The 16,375-nt window shown below is 38.1% G+C and overlaps 1 protein-coding gene across 3 annotated transcripts in view; it reads right to left on the bottom strand.

Moving 5' to 3' along the window:
- GPAT3 (glycerol-3-phosphate acyltransferase 3) overlaps nucleotides 1-16,375 on the bottom strand; it is a 63,010-nt gene that overhangs the window by 18,581 nt on the left and 28,054 nt on the right. For all 3 annotated transcript variants that reach the window (XM_090266249.1, XM_090266250.1, XM_090266251.1), the window contains exon 4: nucleotides 9,380-9,650. In XM_090266249.1, coding sequence (XP_090122375.1) covers nucleotides 9,380-9,650 — 271 coding nt within the window. The remainder of the gene's footprint in view (nucleotides 1-9,379; nucleotides 9,651-16,375) is intronic.

The following is a 16,375-nucleotide window of genomic DNA, read 5'->3' as shown; positions in this document are numbered from 1 at the left end:
CTCCACATCCTTGCCAGCACTTGTTGTTTGTTGATTTGTTGAGATGGTCATTCTGACTGGTGTAAAATGGTATCTCATTGTGGTTTTTATTTGCATCTCTCTGATGTCTGATGATGTTGAGCATTTTTTCATGTGTCTATGGACCTTCTGTATGTCCTCTTCGGAGAAGTGTTTGTTCAGGTCCTTTGCCCATTTTTTAATTGGGTTGTTTGTTTTCTTGATGTTGAGTCGTATAAGCTCTTTATATATTTTGGAGATCAGTCCCCTGTCTGTGAAATCATTGGCAAATATGTTTTCCCATATGGTTGGTTTCCTTTTCATCTTGCTGATGTTTTCTTTTGCTAAGCAGAAACTGTTTTGTTTGATGTAATCCCATTTCTTTATTTTTTTCTTTATTTCTCTTGCCTTAGAAGATGTATCCGTAAAATATTGTTATGTGGGATGTCTGAAATTTTCCTGCCTATGTTTTCCTCTAGGACTTTTATGGTGTCATGGCTTACATTTAAGTCTTTGATCTATCTTGAGTTTATTCTTGTGTGTGATGTAAGTTGGTGGTCTAGTTTCATTTTTTTGCACGTCCCTATCCAGTTCTTCCAGCACCATTTGTTAAAGAGGCTCTTCTCACTCCATTTTATGTTCCTTCCTCCTTTATCAGATATTAGTTGACCATAGAGGCCTGGGTTTATTTCTGGACTCTCTATTCTGTTCCACTGATCTATATGTCTGTTCTTATGCCAGTACCAGACTGTTTTGATCACAGTGGCTTTGTAGTACTGTTTGATATCTGGTGTTGTGATTCCTCCTGCTGATTCTTCTGTCTCAAGATTTCTTTTGCTATTCGGGGTCTTTTTTGGTTCCATATGAATTTTTGAAGTATTTGTTCTAGGTCTGTGAAATATGTCATTGGTATTTTAATAGGGATTGCATTGAATTTGTAAATTGCTTTGGGTAGTATGGCCAGTTCAATGATGTTGATTCTTCCCATCCAAGAACATGGTATTTGCTTCCATTTATTCGTATCTTCCTTAATTTCTTTCTTCAATGTTACGTAATTTTCAGAGTACAGGTCTGTTATCTCTTTGGTTAAGTTTACTCTTAGGTACTTTACTTCTTCTTTCCCAACCAATTTGGATGCCTTTTATTTCTCTTTCTTGTCTGATTGCTGTGACTAGGACTTCGAACACTATGTTGAATAAGAATGCAGAGAGTGGACAGCCTTATCTAGTTCCTGATTTCAGGGGTAATGCTTTCAGTTTTTGTCCATTAAGTATTATGTTGGCTTCAGGCTTCTCATATATAGCCTTAATTATGTTAAGGTATGCTCCCTCTATTCCCATTTTGCTGAGTGTTTTCAACATAAATGGGTGTTGTACTCTATCAAATGCTTTTTCTGCATCTATTGATATAATCATGTAATTTTTGTCTTTCATTTTGTTTAGATGATGTATTATATTTATTGACTTGTGAATATTAAACCATCCTTGCATCCCTGGGATGAATCCCACTTGATCGTGGTGTATGATCTTTTTGATGTATTTCTGGACCCTGTTTGCCAATATTTTATTGAGGATTTTAGCATCTATGTTCATAAGTGATACTGGCCTATAGTTTTCTTTCTTTGTTGTGTCTTCACCTGGTTTTGGGATTATGGTAATACTGGCTTCATAGAAAGAGTTTGGGATTTTTCCCTCTTCTTGGATTTTTTAGAATAGTTTGAGGAGGGTAGGAGTTAGTTCTTCCCTAAATGTTTTCTAAAATTCGCCTGTGAAGCCATCCGGTCCAGGGCTTTTGTGTGCAGGGAGATTTTTGATTACTGTTTCAATTTCCTTCTTTGTTATCGGTCTGTTGAGACTTTCTACTTCTTCTTGATTCAGTTTTGGAAGGCTATATGTTTCTAGAAATTTGTCCATTTCTTCTAGGTTGTCAAATTTTTTGCCACACAGTTGTTTGTAGTAATTTCTTACTATCGTTTGTATTTCTGTGGTATCAGTCGTGATTTCTCCTCTTTCATTTCTGATATTGTTCATTTGGGTCTTCTTCCTTTTTTTTCTTGATGAGCCTGGCTAGAGGCTTGTCAATTTTGTTTATTTTTTCGAAGAACGAGTTTCTAGTTTCGTTGATCTTTTGGGTTGTTTGTTTAGTCTCTATGTCATTTAATTCTGCTCTGATCTTGATGATTTCCTTCCTTTTTTTTGCCCTAGCCTTGTTTGTTTTTGTTGTTCCAGTTCTTGTAGCTTTAGGGTTAGATTTTTTATTTGAGATTCTTCTCTCCTTTTCACATTGCCTGTATTGCTATGCACTTCCCTCTTAGGACTGCTTTTGTTGTGTACCTTTGGTTTTGGGTTGTTGTGTGTTCATTATCATTACTTTCTAAAAATTTCTTGATTTCTTCTTTGATGTCATTGTTAACCCATTCATTATTTAATAGCATGTTATTCATTCTCCACGAGTTTGGGTGTCTTTGATTTGTTTTCTCTGCGGTTGATTTTTAGTTTCAAGGCATTGTGGTCTGAAAAGATGCTTGATATAATTTCAGTTTTCTTGAATTTGTTGAGACTTGTTTTGTGTCCTATAATGTGGTCTATCTTTGAAAATGTCCCATGTGCATTTGCAAAGAATGTATATTTTGCTTCTTTGGGGTGAAAAGTTCTATATATATCAGTTAAGTCCATGTGGTTTAGTGTGTTGTTTAATGCCTGTATGTCCTTGGTGTTTCTTTGTTTCAATGATCTGTCTACTGTTGATAATGGAGTGTTGAAGTCCCCTACTATGAGTGTCTTGTTGTTAATATCCTTCTTGTGGTCTTCTAGTATTTTCTTTATGTATTTGGATGCTCCCATGTTGGGTGCATATATGTTTATCAATGTTATATCTTCTTGATGGATTGTTCCTTTATGTATTATGAAATATCCTTCTTTGCCTCTTTTTATTGCCCTTGCTTTGAAATCCGTTTTGTCTGATATGAGGACTGCTACCCCAGCTTTTTTTTTCAGGGTTGTTTGCTTGGAATATTTTTTTATATCCCTTTACTTTCAGTCTATGTAAATCTTTTGTTTTGAGGTGTGTTTCTTGTAGACAGAAAATATGTGGGTCCTGTTTTCTTACCCATTCCGTTACCCTATGTCTTTTAATAGGAGCATTTAATCCATTTACATTTAAGGTTATTTATTGACAGGTTATTCATTTCCCTTTTTACCTCTGTTCCTCTCCTCTTTTTTTTTTTTTTTTTTCTTCTTTTTCTTAAAATATTCCCTTTAGCATCTCTTGCAATGCTGGTTTGGTGGAGATGTATTCTTTTAGTCTTCCTTTGTCTGAGAAACTACTAATTTCACCTTCCATTTTGAATGAGAGTCTTGCTGGGTAGAGTATTCTTGGCTGTAGGCCTTTGTTTTTCATTGCTTGAAATATTTTTGACCATTCCCTTCTGTTTCTTTTGACAAATCGGTTGATAGCCTTATTGGAGCTCCCTTGTATGTTATTTGCTGTTTTTCTCTTGCTGCTTTTAGGATTTTCTCTTTGTCTTGGAATGTTGCCATTTTAATTATGATGTGCCTTGGAGTGGGTTTTGGGGGGTTCTTCTTTATTGGAACTCTCTGTGCTTCCTGAACTTGTATAACTTTTTCTCTCATCAGGTTCGGAAAATTTTCTGTCACTATTTCTTCTATCAGTTTTCTATTCCTTGTTCTTCTGATCCCTCTTTAATTCCAATTATTCTGATACCATAAGGATGCTATCCTGTAATTCCCTTATTTCTTCTTCATACTTTTTCAGTCTTTTTTCATTTTGCTGTATTGCCTGGGAATTTTTCTCTACATTATCTTCTAACTCACTAATCCGATCCTCTGCTTCGTTTAGTCTGCTTTTGACTGATTCTATTGTGTTTTTCAGTTCAGAGATTGAATTCTTCATTTCTTCCTGGTTCTTGTTAATAGTTTCTATGTCTTTTTTTATGCTGGTGTAGTTCTCTGCAAGCTCCCTGTAATTTTCTTGGAGTTGTTGGTAACTTCCTTGGAGGCTGTCATAGTTGTTTTTAAAGTTGTCGAGTATATTGAGCTTCTTCACCACCATTGTTTTGAATTCCATGTCTGACATTTGGGCTATGTCTATTTCATGTACCTCTCTTTCTGGGGATTCCTCTTTTCTTTTCATTGAGAGGTTATTTCTGCGTCTTACCATGTTGGATTCTTCTTGTTTGTTTTCATTTTTTGGGTTTGTCTGCTTTGACTTCCCACCTTTGTGGCATGAGAGTCTTTATAGGAGATATGGGGTTTTCAGTGGTGCAGTCTCTTTGATCTCCTGAGCCTTATGTTCTTGGGTTACCCTTTATGTCGTTTGTTTACGCTGTCTGGTTATATTTCAGATGCTCTTTGGTAGGATCTTCCTTCTGGATAGTTGATTGAGAGTCACTCTATCCACTTTGTCTTGAATTCTTTTGTGGAGATGCTGTTAAAAACATAAACACAGAGCCCCTGCAGGAGACCCACACCCTCAAAAATATCCCCCACCCTCTATCCCGCTATCGTCAGCCAACGAGCCAGTATTAATATAAATGTAGAGAGATTAGAGCTTTTATACTAAAGCAAGAATAGATAAGAGTTGTTTTTAGGGAGGAAAAATATGATTTTTGAGAGAGGGGATGATAGATTAATAATAGTTGAGACTATGCAAGACAGTAGGTAATATTTACATTGTATGTTAATAACAATAGAAGAAAAGGATGGAAAATGCAGAATATAGTAAGAAAGTGGGATTGTATAGTATTGGATTTATATAGTAATTATATTCTATTTATTTAGAGTGAAAGGGAGGCTAAACTAGACACACAAACAAATAAACAACGATTAAAGAGGAAGGATGAGAAGGAGAGATTGTACGAAACAAATTAGAGATATAGTGTTTTTTTGTTTGTTTGTTTTTCCCCCTTCCTCTCTTCTTTTCTTTTTTCCCTTTTTTAAGGAAGGGAAAAAAAGAAAAGAAAAGAAATGTTTTTACTCAGTTCAGCCTTCGTGTGTCGTCTTCTTTTTCTGCGTCCTCAGCTGGTCTAATGTGGCAGGTCAGAGGTTCTTGTTCCTTGCAGCAGCGGTGTGCACCTGCTGGCATGGCACGCTCCCTTGGCGCCCACTGGAGCGAGCCGAGGTACCTTTAGCTGCTCTCTGGGAGCTGGTCTCTCGCCTCCCAGGGCAGGGCCCCAGACACTTGTGCACAGTGGAAGTGAGCATCTGTGAGTTGCTTCTGCCCGCTGTTCCAGCGCTGCAGCAGCCCGCCATTCCTGCACCCGCCTGGGCAGGCAGGAACAGAGCCTGAGCATGTGGTCTGCACTCTGGCCTGGTACCCACTGGAGCTTGCCAGGGGTGTCTGCGCACGGCCTTCTGCATGTTCAGTGGGCCTTCCCTGTGCCCGTTGGGGCGTGTCCGAGGTGCACCTGGACTCGCAGCTCCGAGCACCTGGGCCAGTGAATGAGGGCACTTCCCTATGCACGCCCTCACGACCCAAGGGGAGGGTTGGGTAGTGGACAAGTGCATCTCTGCGCCTGCATGCCTCAAGAATGTCCTACCACCCCCAAACTTTCCACCCCTCTCTGCAGTCCACAAGAGAAAAATATAAAGGAAAATTACATTCTCACTTGCACAGCAGTACACTTTCTCCTGTCCTTCAGCGCCAATGCCACCTGGCCAGGTCCCATTTCTGCCAGCAGGCAGAGATCTGCTTTCCTCCAGACTCCTCTCTGGGGAAGCCTGTGGTCACCAAAAAGCCTTTGTGTACTTTCAGCTGCAGCTCGGGCAGCCACCGCAGTCACGAATCCTGTCTCATCTTTTTTTCCTCTGCTATCCTCACTAAACAGGTTGTTCCCAGATGGCTTTTCTCTAATCTAGCAGTGCCAAGGCTCAGCTCCTCCCAGTGTCCAGCTGCTCACTGAGATGTTCTGTCTGCAATTAGCCCAAACTACAGATGGGTCTCGGGAGCCTGAAAGCGCAGCCTCCCCACACTCCTCTGCCATCTTCTCCTTCACTCATCTCCATTTCATTTAGTTCTTTTTCTGGAGTTTTGTTCTGTTCCTTTATTTGGGCCATATTTCTTTATCTCTCCGTTTTGGTAGCCTCCTTATGTTTGTTTCTGTGTATTAGGTACACCTACTTTGACTTCCTGTCTTAGTAGTGTGGCCTATTGTAGAAAAGCACACCTGTAAGTTGTATAGGGTGGAACCTTAGGTAATTGCCATAGCAGGGTAACCCATATCACTACTCTGTGGCTATGTGTGGGGGAGGGCTCAGAGAGGCAACAATGCTGCTGCCTGGCCTTGGAAGTTTTGCTCGTGAGGAAGCTGTCTCCCAGCACTCTCCCTGTTGCCAGTCACTTCAATTTCTCCCCATGTGCCACTGGTGCCCTTCCAGCTGTTGCCCTGATTCTGAATCGCAGAGTGGGTGCGTCTGCATAAATCCTAAGTGCATTGCAGGCCCTTTAAGTGGAGTCTCCTGAGACTTGACTGGTGTGGCTCAGTGGACAGAGTCCAGGCCTGTGAACCAAAAGGTTGCCAGTTCAATTCCTAGTGAGGACACATGCCTGGGTTGCAGGCTACATCCCCATTTGGGGGCATGTGAGAGGCAACTGATTGATATATCTCTCACATACGGATGTTTTTCTTCCTCTCTTTCTCCCTCTCTTCCCTCTCTGTAAAAAGTAAGTAAGTAAAATCTTTAAAAAAAGAAAAAAAAAAAAGAACTTTTTTTTTTTTTTAAAGAGGAGTCTCCTGAGAATCCCTTAATTTCTTCTGCTGCCCCAACCCCCACTGGTTTTTATAGCCATAAGTAATAGGGACTTATTTTCCTGGCAGTGGAACCCTGGGCTGGGTGTTCTAGCCTGGGGCCAGGATCCTTCACTTCCGAGGTATGCCTCCCAATTTTTATCTACCACACATGGATGAGGGACCACCTGTTCCACATCTTGCACCCTTCCGCACCACTCCAGGTCTCCACACCTCTGCATACACCTCCACGCATTTCCACGCATCTCCATGCATCTCCACTCCTCTTATGTCTGTGGATGAACGTGGCTTCTTTAAATCCTTGATTGCTGGTCTTCCATATGGCTTGATTTCCTGATGAATCTGGGTGATATTTGTTTTGTAGTCTAGTTGTAATTTTTGCAGTAGTTGTGTAAGAAGGCAACATGTATTTACCTATGCTTCTATTTTGACTGAACCAATTATACAAAAGTTTTAAAATGTTTTGCTATCTTGTTTAATGAGAATAACTTGTTCCTACATATTAAAGCAGAGGGATGACATTTTAACATGCTTAACAATTGTATTCAAAACTATTGAAGGTTTTTGTTGCTAAATTAACAGGCCAGAAAATTCTGTTTTCCAATTTAAGAGAGCAAACAGGAGAGTTCTCTTAGATGACACAAGGTATCAACAACAATCTGGCTTTTTTTAAAGAGTATATGGAGCTTCAATTCACATATGATAAAAGTCACCCATTTTAAATGTACAACTAGTAGGGTTTTTTTGTTTTTTCTTTTTGGCATATTCAGAGTTGTACAACCACCAACACAAACTAATTTAGCACAGTCTGTTTATAAATCCTCACTTTGTAGTAGCTCCCTCTTTCAAACATCATTCACAAAGCAATTCTGAAGGATATGTACCAAAAGCAGGAGTATCAATTCTGCCTTTTCTTCTTGTTCTTGGGTGCTTACAACATTACAGGTTTATCTTAAATCTGGTTTCTTTGCAAGAATATTTTATGTCACTTATCTATTTTGTGAGCACTAGTTTAGTTTAAACTAGATAAATCAAACACCATTTGCTGGACACCCACAGCAGGGGAAACCTAACCAGCAAATGAGGAAATCTCAAGTACTCTTGTGTTGTAAAATCTTTACTGTTCCCTCAAGTTGCCTTGGATATGGTGCCTGATCCATAGACCAAGTGAAGATAGAAGAACTAATCTATATACTCAGCTTCACTGAAGTTTCATTTCCTTTTAAGAATAAAAACAATGAATGGAAGCTCTAATTAATAAACTGGAAACATAATAAATAAAAGCTTGAATATTTCCTTCCTGCATGCCAATGAGTAGTCTTGGGCATCCAAGGGTACAAGACCCCATTCTGGGAACACTGGCATATGGTTCAAGCAAAAGTGTATATGAAACCCTGAATTTCACTTTGTTATCACAGCTGAAATGATTTCAAATGATGTGTTATGCCCTAATATCTAGAAAATGGCAACATGAGCATAAGAAAACAGAAAGAGTTTCTTAGAAATGTGCCTTTGCTTACACTTAAGCAATCTCTTTCCTTGTAATAAATCTGAGTGAGGCAAGTATAGGCCACCCTAGGGATGGTAAAGAGGTTTCAACTCATGTACCAATTTTGTTAGCTGTAGCAACTGTGTGGAAAGCTCTATTGAGAGAATGCCAAGGCCATGTCCAAGGGAAATAAGGCAAGACAATCAGCAGCAATGTTGTGGTTGGTACACATGCTTACCACCCGCCACCACCACACTAACTAAACCTGAGTCACTTGCACATCATCCTAATGCCCAGTGAAACCTCTTCTACTCTTATGTTCCACACTATGCCTCTGGTCAACTGAGCTTAAAGGTACCTCCTCATCAGGTGGCCCTCAAACTTAGAACCAAAAGGAGAGCCAGGTGTGGAACTTTTAATAAGAAAAGTGAGTGAGCATAAATGGATGTGCATAGAACAAATTCTCTCTTCTGCATGGCTCTCTTCCATGTGGTAACCACTCTCAGAAAGTTTTTTTTCCTATGCAGCTATGAACCATTACAGATCAGTAAAGAGAGACAATTATAGTTCGGTTGCCACACAGGTGAATGTGAAACTATAAATCCTCTTCTTTTTTTCTCACTTCCCTTTTCTATCCATCAAATTGTCTATGACTGAAAGAGTAATGTAGATCTAGCCCCGGCTGGTGTGGCTCAGTGGACTGAGAGCCAGCCTACAAACCAAAGGGTCGCCAGTTCAATTCCCAGTCAGGGCACATGCCTGGGTTGCAGGCCAGGTCCCCAGTTAGGGGCATGTGAGAGGCAACCACACATTGATGTTTCTCTCCCTCCCCTTTTCCCTCCCTTCTCCTCTCTAAAAATAAATAAATAAATAAAACTTTTTTTTGAAAAAAGAATAACATGGATCCAGACCGATCCATGGATTCTAAATATACACATTCATTTGGGGGAAAATGTGAAAGGAGAATAGATACTTAATACATTCCTGTGGAGATCACATTTGGTGGTGTTTTCGTAAGTGAGAAGGATAAGTACCATAATATTCACATGTGGCCATTACATACATGATTTTAAAAGAAAGCTGAACCAATTCAATTTTACCATCAAATAACTGAGCAGGAGACATACCTCAGAGGTAGTAGGACACAGTAGCGTATTATGACGCCCAGCACCCACACCATGGTGAGCCGCAGACTGATGTACTGAAAATTTATATTGGTCCTTGTGAGGAGATTCCATGACACTAGCTCCTCTGAGGAGAATCTCTGGGTCACTTCATCTTCCACAATGGCTTCCAACCCCTTCTTGGAGAAATAAAACACATCAGACAGCTCAAAGTCCCTTCCTCGCAGACCAGAGAGCCCTTTTTCCATGGGTGACTCATCTCTTTGGATAATACCTTAAAAGAAAGCATCAAGACATGAGAAAATGCCACAGGACATATAAACAACTGACCAAAGGGTCAACTGTGCACAAGACAAATAAATTTAATGGGTAATATGACAGATATCAGAAATAAAAGACAAGCAAATGCAGTGGGAAATGAAGTGAAATCATGGAGTCTGCATGAAATGGCCCTTACCCAGATTTCAATTTACTACAGAGGAATTTTAGTCCCTAATAACCCTCCTGCTTACATTTCCTCCCTCCCACCATTAGCGAAAGAACTCACAGAAAGAAACTCTCCCCAAGTAGAGATCTAGGCTGTGTAAAAATAAAGACTTGTGTTTTCATCAGATAAAGCCATAAAGCCAAAAACCCAAGCAAAATGGCAAAAGGTATTTACCACAAATGGCAAAAGGTTGTTTTTAATAAGTAAAAAATATTTTATAAGAAAAACACAGGCTATAATAGAAAAGTAAGCAAAGTTCATGACCTGAATTCACAGTAACAACATAAATAAATAATACATAAAAAAATTCTACTAGTGATAAAAGAAATGTGAATTAGACAGCTGGGCCTATTTATATTATCAAATCGGCAACATTTTTAGGGATAACTTTCAATGACAGGAATAATAAAGGCAGGTATTCTCATACTCAATTTGGTATGAGTATGAAACTGGTAGCAACTTTGTCAAAATCTGTTTGGCACAAAGAGACTAAAAATATGTTTTTTAATTGTAAGTACTCTATTGTTTATGCTATTACAGTTGTCCCCACTTTTTCCTCCTTTGCCCACCTAAAGATAGTCTTGCTAATGATTCAATAATTCTAATTCTAGAAATCTGCCATAAGAAAATAATAAGTATTGTAGGCAAGAGTGTTCACTGTAGCATTTTCCATTATAATAGATCCCGACAATGAGAAATAAAGTATCCATTAATTCTAATGCTAAGTGAAAAAAACAGGATCTAAATCTATGAAATATATATACATTGAAAAATGTTAAGAAGGATGCATTAAGTAGTTACCTCTGGACAATAAGATTTTTCCTCTTTGTACTGTTATTGTATTTTTCATAAAGAAAATAATTCAGTCCTGGCTGGTGTGGCTAAATGGATTGAGCACTGGCTTGCGAACCAAAGGACTGCCGGTTTGATTCCTAGTCAGGGCAAATGCCTGGGTTGTGGACCGGTTCCCCAGTTGGGGTCACATGAGAGGCAACCACATACTGATATTTCTCTCCCCCTCTTCCTCCCTCCCTTCCTTACTCTCTAAAAATAAATAAATAAAAATTTTTAAAAAATAATTCAAAGATTTTTCAAGTACCAGAAATTTATAAAATGATATGACTACTGCCACTCAGTTGTAAACTACTAAAAAAAAAAAAAAAAAAAAAAAAATTGATGAGAATGTCATTGAAGAATAAAGAGTAGTTATATACACAGTGATATGACTATCCATTTGTCCCTCTGAGGTATGTCACAAAGAAAAAAATGTATTCCCTACCTTAGAAAAGGCTTTTATTTGGAGGTGGAGATTAAGATATTAAATTTCCTGGAAGAGACCCCACTTGAATTTCGCACTTTCCATTTTCCTAGGAAGTCAGTGAGGAATGTGGAGAGTACTGTATTATATATCTTCTGGAAAACTTGTACGTGGATCCACAGAGGGAGCCGAAATGTATCAGTGTTTTGAAGGAATAGCAGCATAATGCACTGGAGTAGAAAGTAATGAGCACCTGGAGTCCAAAGTCAAGTGCTATTTCAGACAACAACCAGCTCTATTACTGTGATTGATAGATAAATCACCTAACGTGGTGCCTCTTTATAAAATGGGGGTGGGGGAGTGGGAATTGTTAGTTTCTTTACAGGGTTAAAATGTTAAGGTTTTACTTTGGGGTTTTCGTTTTTTTTTTTTGTTTTTTTTTGGTGTTTCTTGTTTGTTTTTGTCTACATGTAAAGCTATTACCTCGTCGTCGGCAGCCGTCCGTCTCGAGAGACGATGGTGTAGCTTCTTAAGAGTCTATCTGCACCGCCGAGAATGGCTGTGCAGTCCAACTCGGGAGTGACACGGTATCTGTCTCCTCCCGTGTTGAATCGACATCTTGCGATGACGCTGGAGTGTCCTCTCCAGTGAAGCTGAAGCTACAGAGCCTGGGCAGGGTGATATGGAGGGTCTGCTGTTGCCCATGCACCAGACCCCCCCCCTCTCTTCGCAGCTGAAGGGTCCAAGGGAAAGACGGAGTCAATACAGCTTGGCTTCAGGTGCGCCGCAGGAGTTGCTGGTGTTGACTACAACGTCAAACCGCCTTAGGGACTCCGGCTCCGGATTTTCTGTCGGGGTTTACTCCCTTAGCCTTTCCCCTGAAGAGGTATACCGCAAGGCAGCGGAGGTTTTTTGGAGTCAGAGTTTTCCTTCTCTGAAAGCTATTACCTACACCTTAAGAATTAGCACAATAAACTAAGTTCTTGTAGGTTCATGTGATTATCTTTTTCAGCAGTCAAATCGAAGGGGTTTAACCTTTCTCTATCATCTCTGAAAATCAGTGTTAGAGAATGAGCCAAGACAGTGTCACTACTGAATTACCCTCTTGTTTTCAGGCTCTGCAATACAAAGCAGGTTACTCAATGGAACTAACTGGCCAAAATTTAGCCATGCAAGAGTTTCATTATTTAGAAATATATAGATTTCTTTTAAGTCTAGAAAAGGAGGAAAGAACAAGTTATTCAGCAAATCTCTGAAACACACTAGAGACAGTGGATAGTCCTAAAAAGAACCTTTTTCAGAGGGCCAGAGACAAGAAAGCAAGTTCAAGGTGCCTCATATTATTTAGCTGAGCCAGAAGATCTGTAAAAAGAAGCCAGGTCTCTCTGGCCCCTATATCCTTGATGTGCAATATTTTCTCTCCCCTCTGACCTACTTTATTCTGTGTAACTCAGATAAAATATAATTTAGTTTTCATTTTACTTAAGCCTCTCTCAAAAATATGTGGGTAACTGTAATGTATTTAATTGACAAAGGATTAAGTTCTAAAATATATTAAGATACCCCCAAATAAGAAAAGGTCAAAGAACTCAGTAAAAAATTTAGCTAAGAATATGGAAAGTCACAAAAACAGTAAACCTTAATGAATAAACATTTAAAAGATGTTCAACTTTAGTTAGAGAAATGCAAACTAAAACCACAATTTCACACCGATAAAGAGTGATAAAAATATTAGATTGAATAATATCAAGTGTTTGGTGAAGATTTGGGACAATGGGAATGTAATTAGTACAACCACACTGAAAAATGATTTGGCACTGTCTGGTAAATGTAAAGATATTCATAGCCCTAAACCCTACAATTACACCCCCAGGTACACTTCAAGAAGATTTTTGTTTAACAACTTCAAATACACAGAAAAGTTGCAACAATAGTTCACTTCACCCAGAATTACTAATTGCCAAATTTTGACACAATTGTCTTATTGTTCTATCTCTATAATCGTAAAAAGATACTTTTTTCTGAACCATTTGAGAACAAATTGCAGACATCATACCCTTTACCACCAAATATTTAGGTAGAGATTTCCTTTGGACATGAAGCTTCACTTATTTAACCATAGTATACTTATCAAAGTCAGGAAAACGTTAGTAATTAACATTACTGCAATACTAGTAGTACCTGATCTAGAGACCTTATTCAAATTTGGACAAATGTCTCAGTAATATTCCTCATGAGATTTTTTTTCTGGTCCATACATTTATGTTTACAGGTCAAGTCTCTTTAGTCTCCTTTAATATGAAAAGGTTTCTCAGACTTGGTTTTCAAAGGTATTGACATTTTTATAGATTACAAACCTTTATTTTGTAAATAGAATGTCTCTTAATTTGGATAATCTGATATCTCTTCATTAGAAGTAGGTCGTATACACTTTTGGCAGAAATACTATGTAAGTCATGTTACATCCTTCTCAGTGCATCACATCAGTTACAGTTAATCCCATATTGGTAACATTTAACTTTGATCACTTGGCTTAAGCCAGCTAGTGCTTACCAGAATTCACTACTGTAAGTTACTGTTTTTCTCTTTTTGATTAAAAAGTACTTATTACTATAATTACCTATAAAGGAAATGTACTTTGAGACTACAAAATTATTCTATTCCTCAAACTTTTACCCAGTGATATTGGCATTATTGATGATTCTTACATGAATAAATTGGGACTATGTGTCTTTTAAAATAGTATCCTTCTCTTTCTTTTACCCTCTACATTTTTTAATTGGCTTTCTACCCTAACAAAGATCTTTTCCCTTATACTCTAGAGCAATTCTTATAAAATTGTGTACTAGTAGACATACATAAGAACATTTTGCTACATTGTTTACAATAGTAAAATAGTGAAATCGAGCTAAAGGTCCAAATATCATATCATTATCTTGTATGCCTGAAACTAATAATATATGTCAATTATATCTCAATCAAATAAATAAATGGCAACTCATATAAAAATATATTGACTATTGAACTGAGGGTCAGAATAACTGACTCAATTAACACTAAGTATAAGTTTCTGACAGAAAAAAATATTAATTCAATCAACATGTAGTGGACACAAGTACAGGTTAGAAAGAAAAAGAGGAAATATTCCTTTTGCACCAAGAAAGAAATGTTCAAAGTAGACCAACAGTCTTCGAAAATAGATATAAATGCATAACAGATTTAACTAGCACAGACACAATTTTGATATTACTTTTTACTGTCATTAAGGAACCCAATTATTATTAATAAATTAACCCTGATCATTCAGAGCAACTCCCTGTTCTTAGATTGGTAAAACCCTGATTGTAGGAAGTACTTCCTTGTTTCACAAGTCAGATTTAAAAAGTAAAGCAATAAACAGTTGAACTTTGTCCTTATATCAAATGCTTTGCCAACACGACAAGATCCATGCTTGGATAAAAATAAAATTAAAACTACCTCTATCTAATTCAAGAGATTAACTGCACAAGCTGCCCTGAGCCTGGGGCCCTGTACCTTTAACTAGTCAATGGTATATAAATAATACCAGCTATAAAAGATCTGTGTTAGAAGAAATGGAGACTGTGGTTAAAACCATCTCAAATATAATTAACTCTAAATTAGCTGTGTGAACTCAGAATAACTGCCCATTTATAAACCACACTAATTTTTCCATCCTCTAGTTGTATAGCATGCTTTCTAGGTTAGAAGTTAGGAAAATCAGGCCAAAAATGGATATAATAGGCTTATATACAAAAGTTGACCTTAACAATGGGCTATATATTCTAATAGTCAGAAGCTCAGAGTTCAAAACACTCTCTCATGGAAACTATTTGAGTTAGCCTGTTTGAGGTAGAATCCTATCTACTCATAACCCAGAAGAATAGATGATTATATAGTAGCAGTACCATAAACTAGAAATCTTATTCAGCACCATTTCTATAAAAAATTTTTTAATTAAATCTAATATGAAATTAACAAAAATATATTTCCTCATCCTGTAGTGACTTAGAGAGGGCATTAGGGAAATTTTCTGGGGTACAGGGTTCTCCCTTTAAAAAATAAAATTTTACTTTACATCCCCCAACCCAATTATTAATCAATTGGTCAGGGGGAGAGTTCACCTGTCCCAGACCCTACTATTGGTAGTGAGGTCCTTTTCCCGGCATGAAGAGCTCTCCTGAGGAATTCTGGTCCTTGGCAAGGAATCCAGGCCTACATTCTTCCCTCTCAGGCCCCAATTTCTGTTCTGGTTCATAAATGTGATTGGCCTCATAAAAGAAGAGGTAGGTAAAGTAGTTGAATCCTGTAATGAATAAATCACTGAAATAGGATTCACAGGTAGGGCCTACTTCAATTCTTTTTTGTTTTTAATTGTGATAAGAGCACTTAACATGAGATCTACCCTCTTAACAAATTTTTTACTGTGCAGTAAAGTACTGTTAACTGTGAGCAATATTGTACAGCAGGTCTCAAGTAAAACTTTCAAAAGATTGAAGCATAACATACATAGACTACAGTATAAAATTATAAACATACAACTGGATGAATTTCTCAAAGTACTGATGTACTCCTCATCTAAATCAAGAAATAGATCATACCAGAACCCCCAGAAAGTTTCCCTAATGCCCCTCTAAGTCATTACAGGATGATTTTATGTGGTTGGGGTTGGGGTGTGGGGCAGAAGAGTGCTGCTGGGATTAAAGAAGAAATATTCAATGCCAAACTCAGGAGAAACAAGACCCATATTTAAACAATCACTTAGACGTCGACAGAGATGAAAAAGTCTTTACACAATTTTAAAAAGAGAGCCCCTAACAGATCCCTAAAACATGGCACCAGCCTCTGTCCTCATTCTTCTCCAGTTCATTAATCACCACACACATTAATACATCACTACATAGTCATCTACTACACAGGTTTCTAGTCCGCTTTCTGCCACCTTTTCACCACAATAATTCAGATGTAACACTGCAAAACTAAGCTCTAGATACACCATGTTCAAAAACTTCCCTAGGCTATTAGTGAAGTTACAATATCCAGCACATAAATTAGGCAATTGGGCCCTGGCTGGTTGCCTATCAAATGTCCCCAAATAGGGACCTGGCCCACAACCCAGGCATGTGCCCTGACTGGGAATCAAACCAGCGACCCTCAAGTTTGCAGGCCAGTACCCAATCCACTGAGCCACACCAGTCAGAGAGGTTATGTTTTTTAAAAGTTAATTTTTTTTTAG

Source organism: Furipterus horrens, unplaced genomic scaffold (assembly GCF_987537825.1).
Source record: "Furipterus horrens unplaced genomic scaffold, mFurHor1.1.pri manual_scaffold_2, whole genome shotgun sequence".
Lineage (NCBI taxonomy): Eukaryota > Metazoa > Chordata > Mammalia > Chiroptera > Furipteridae > Furipterus > Furipterus horrens.
This window is presented reverse-complemented; position numbering and strand designations above follow the sequence as displayed.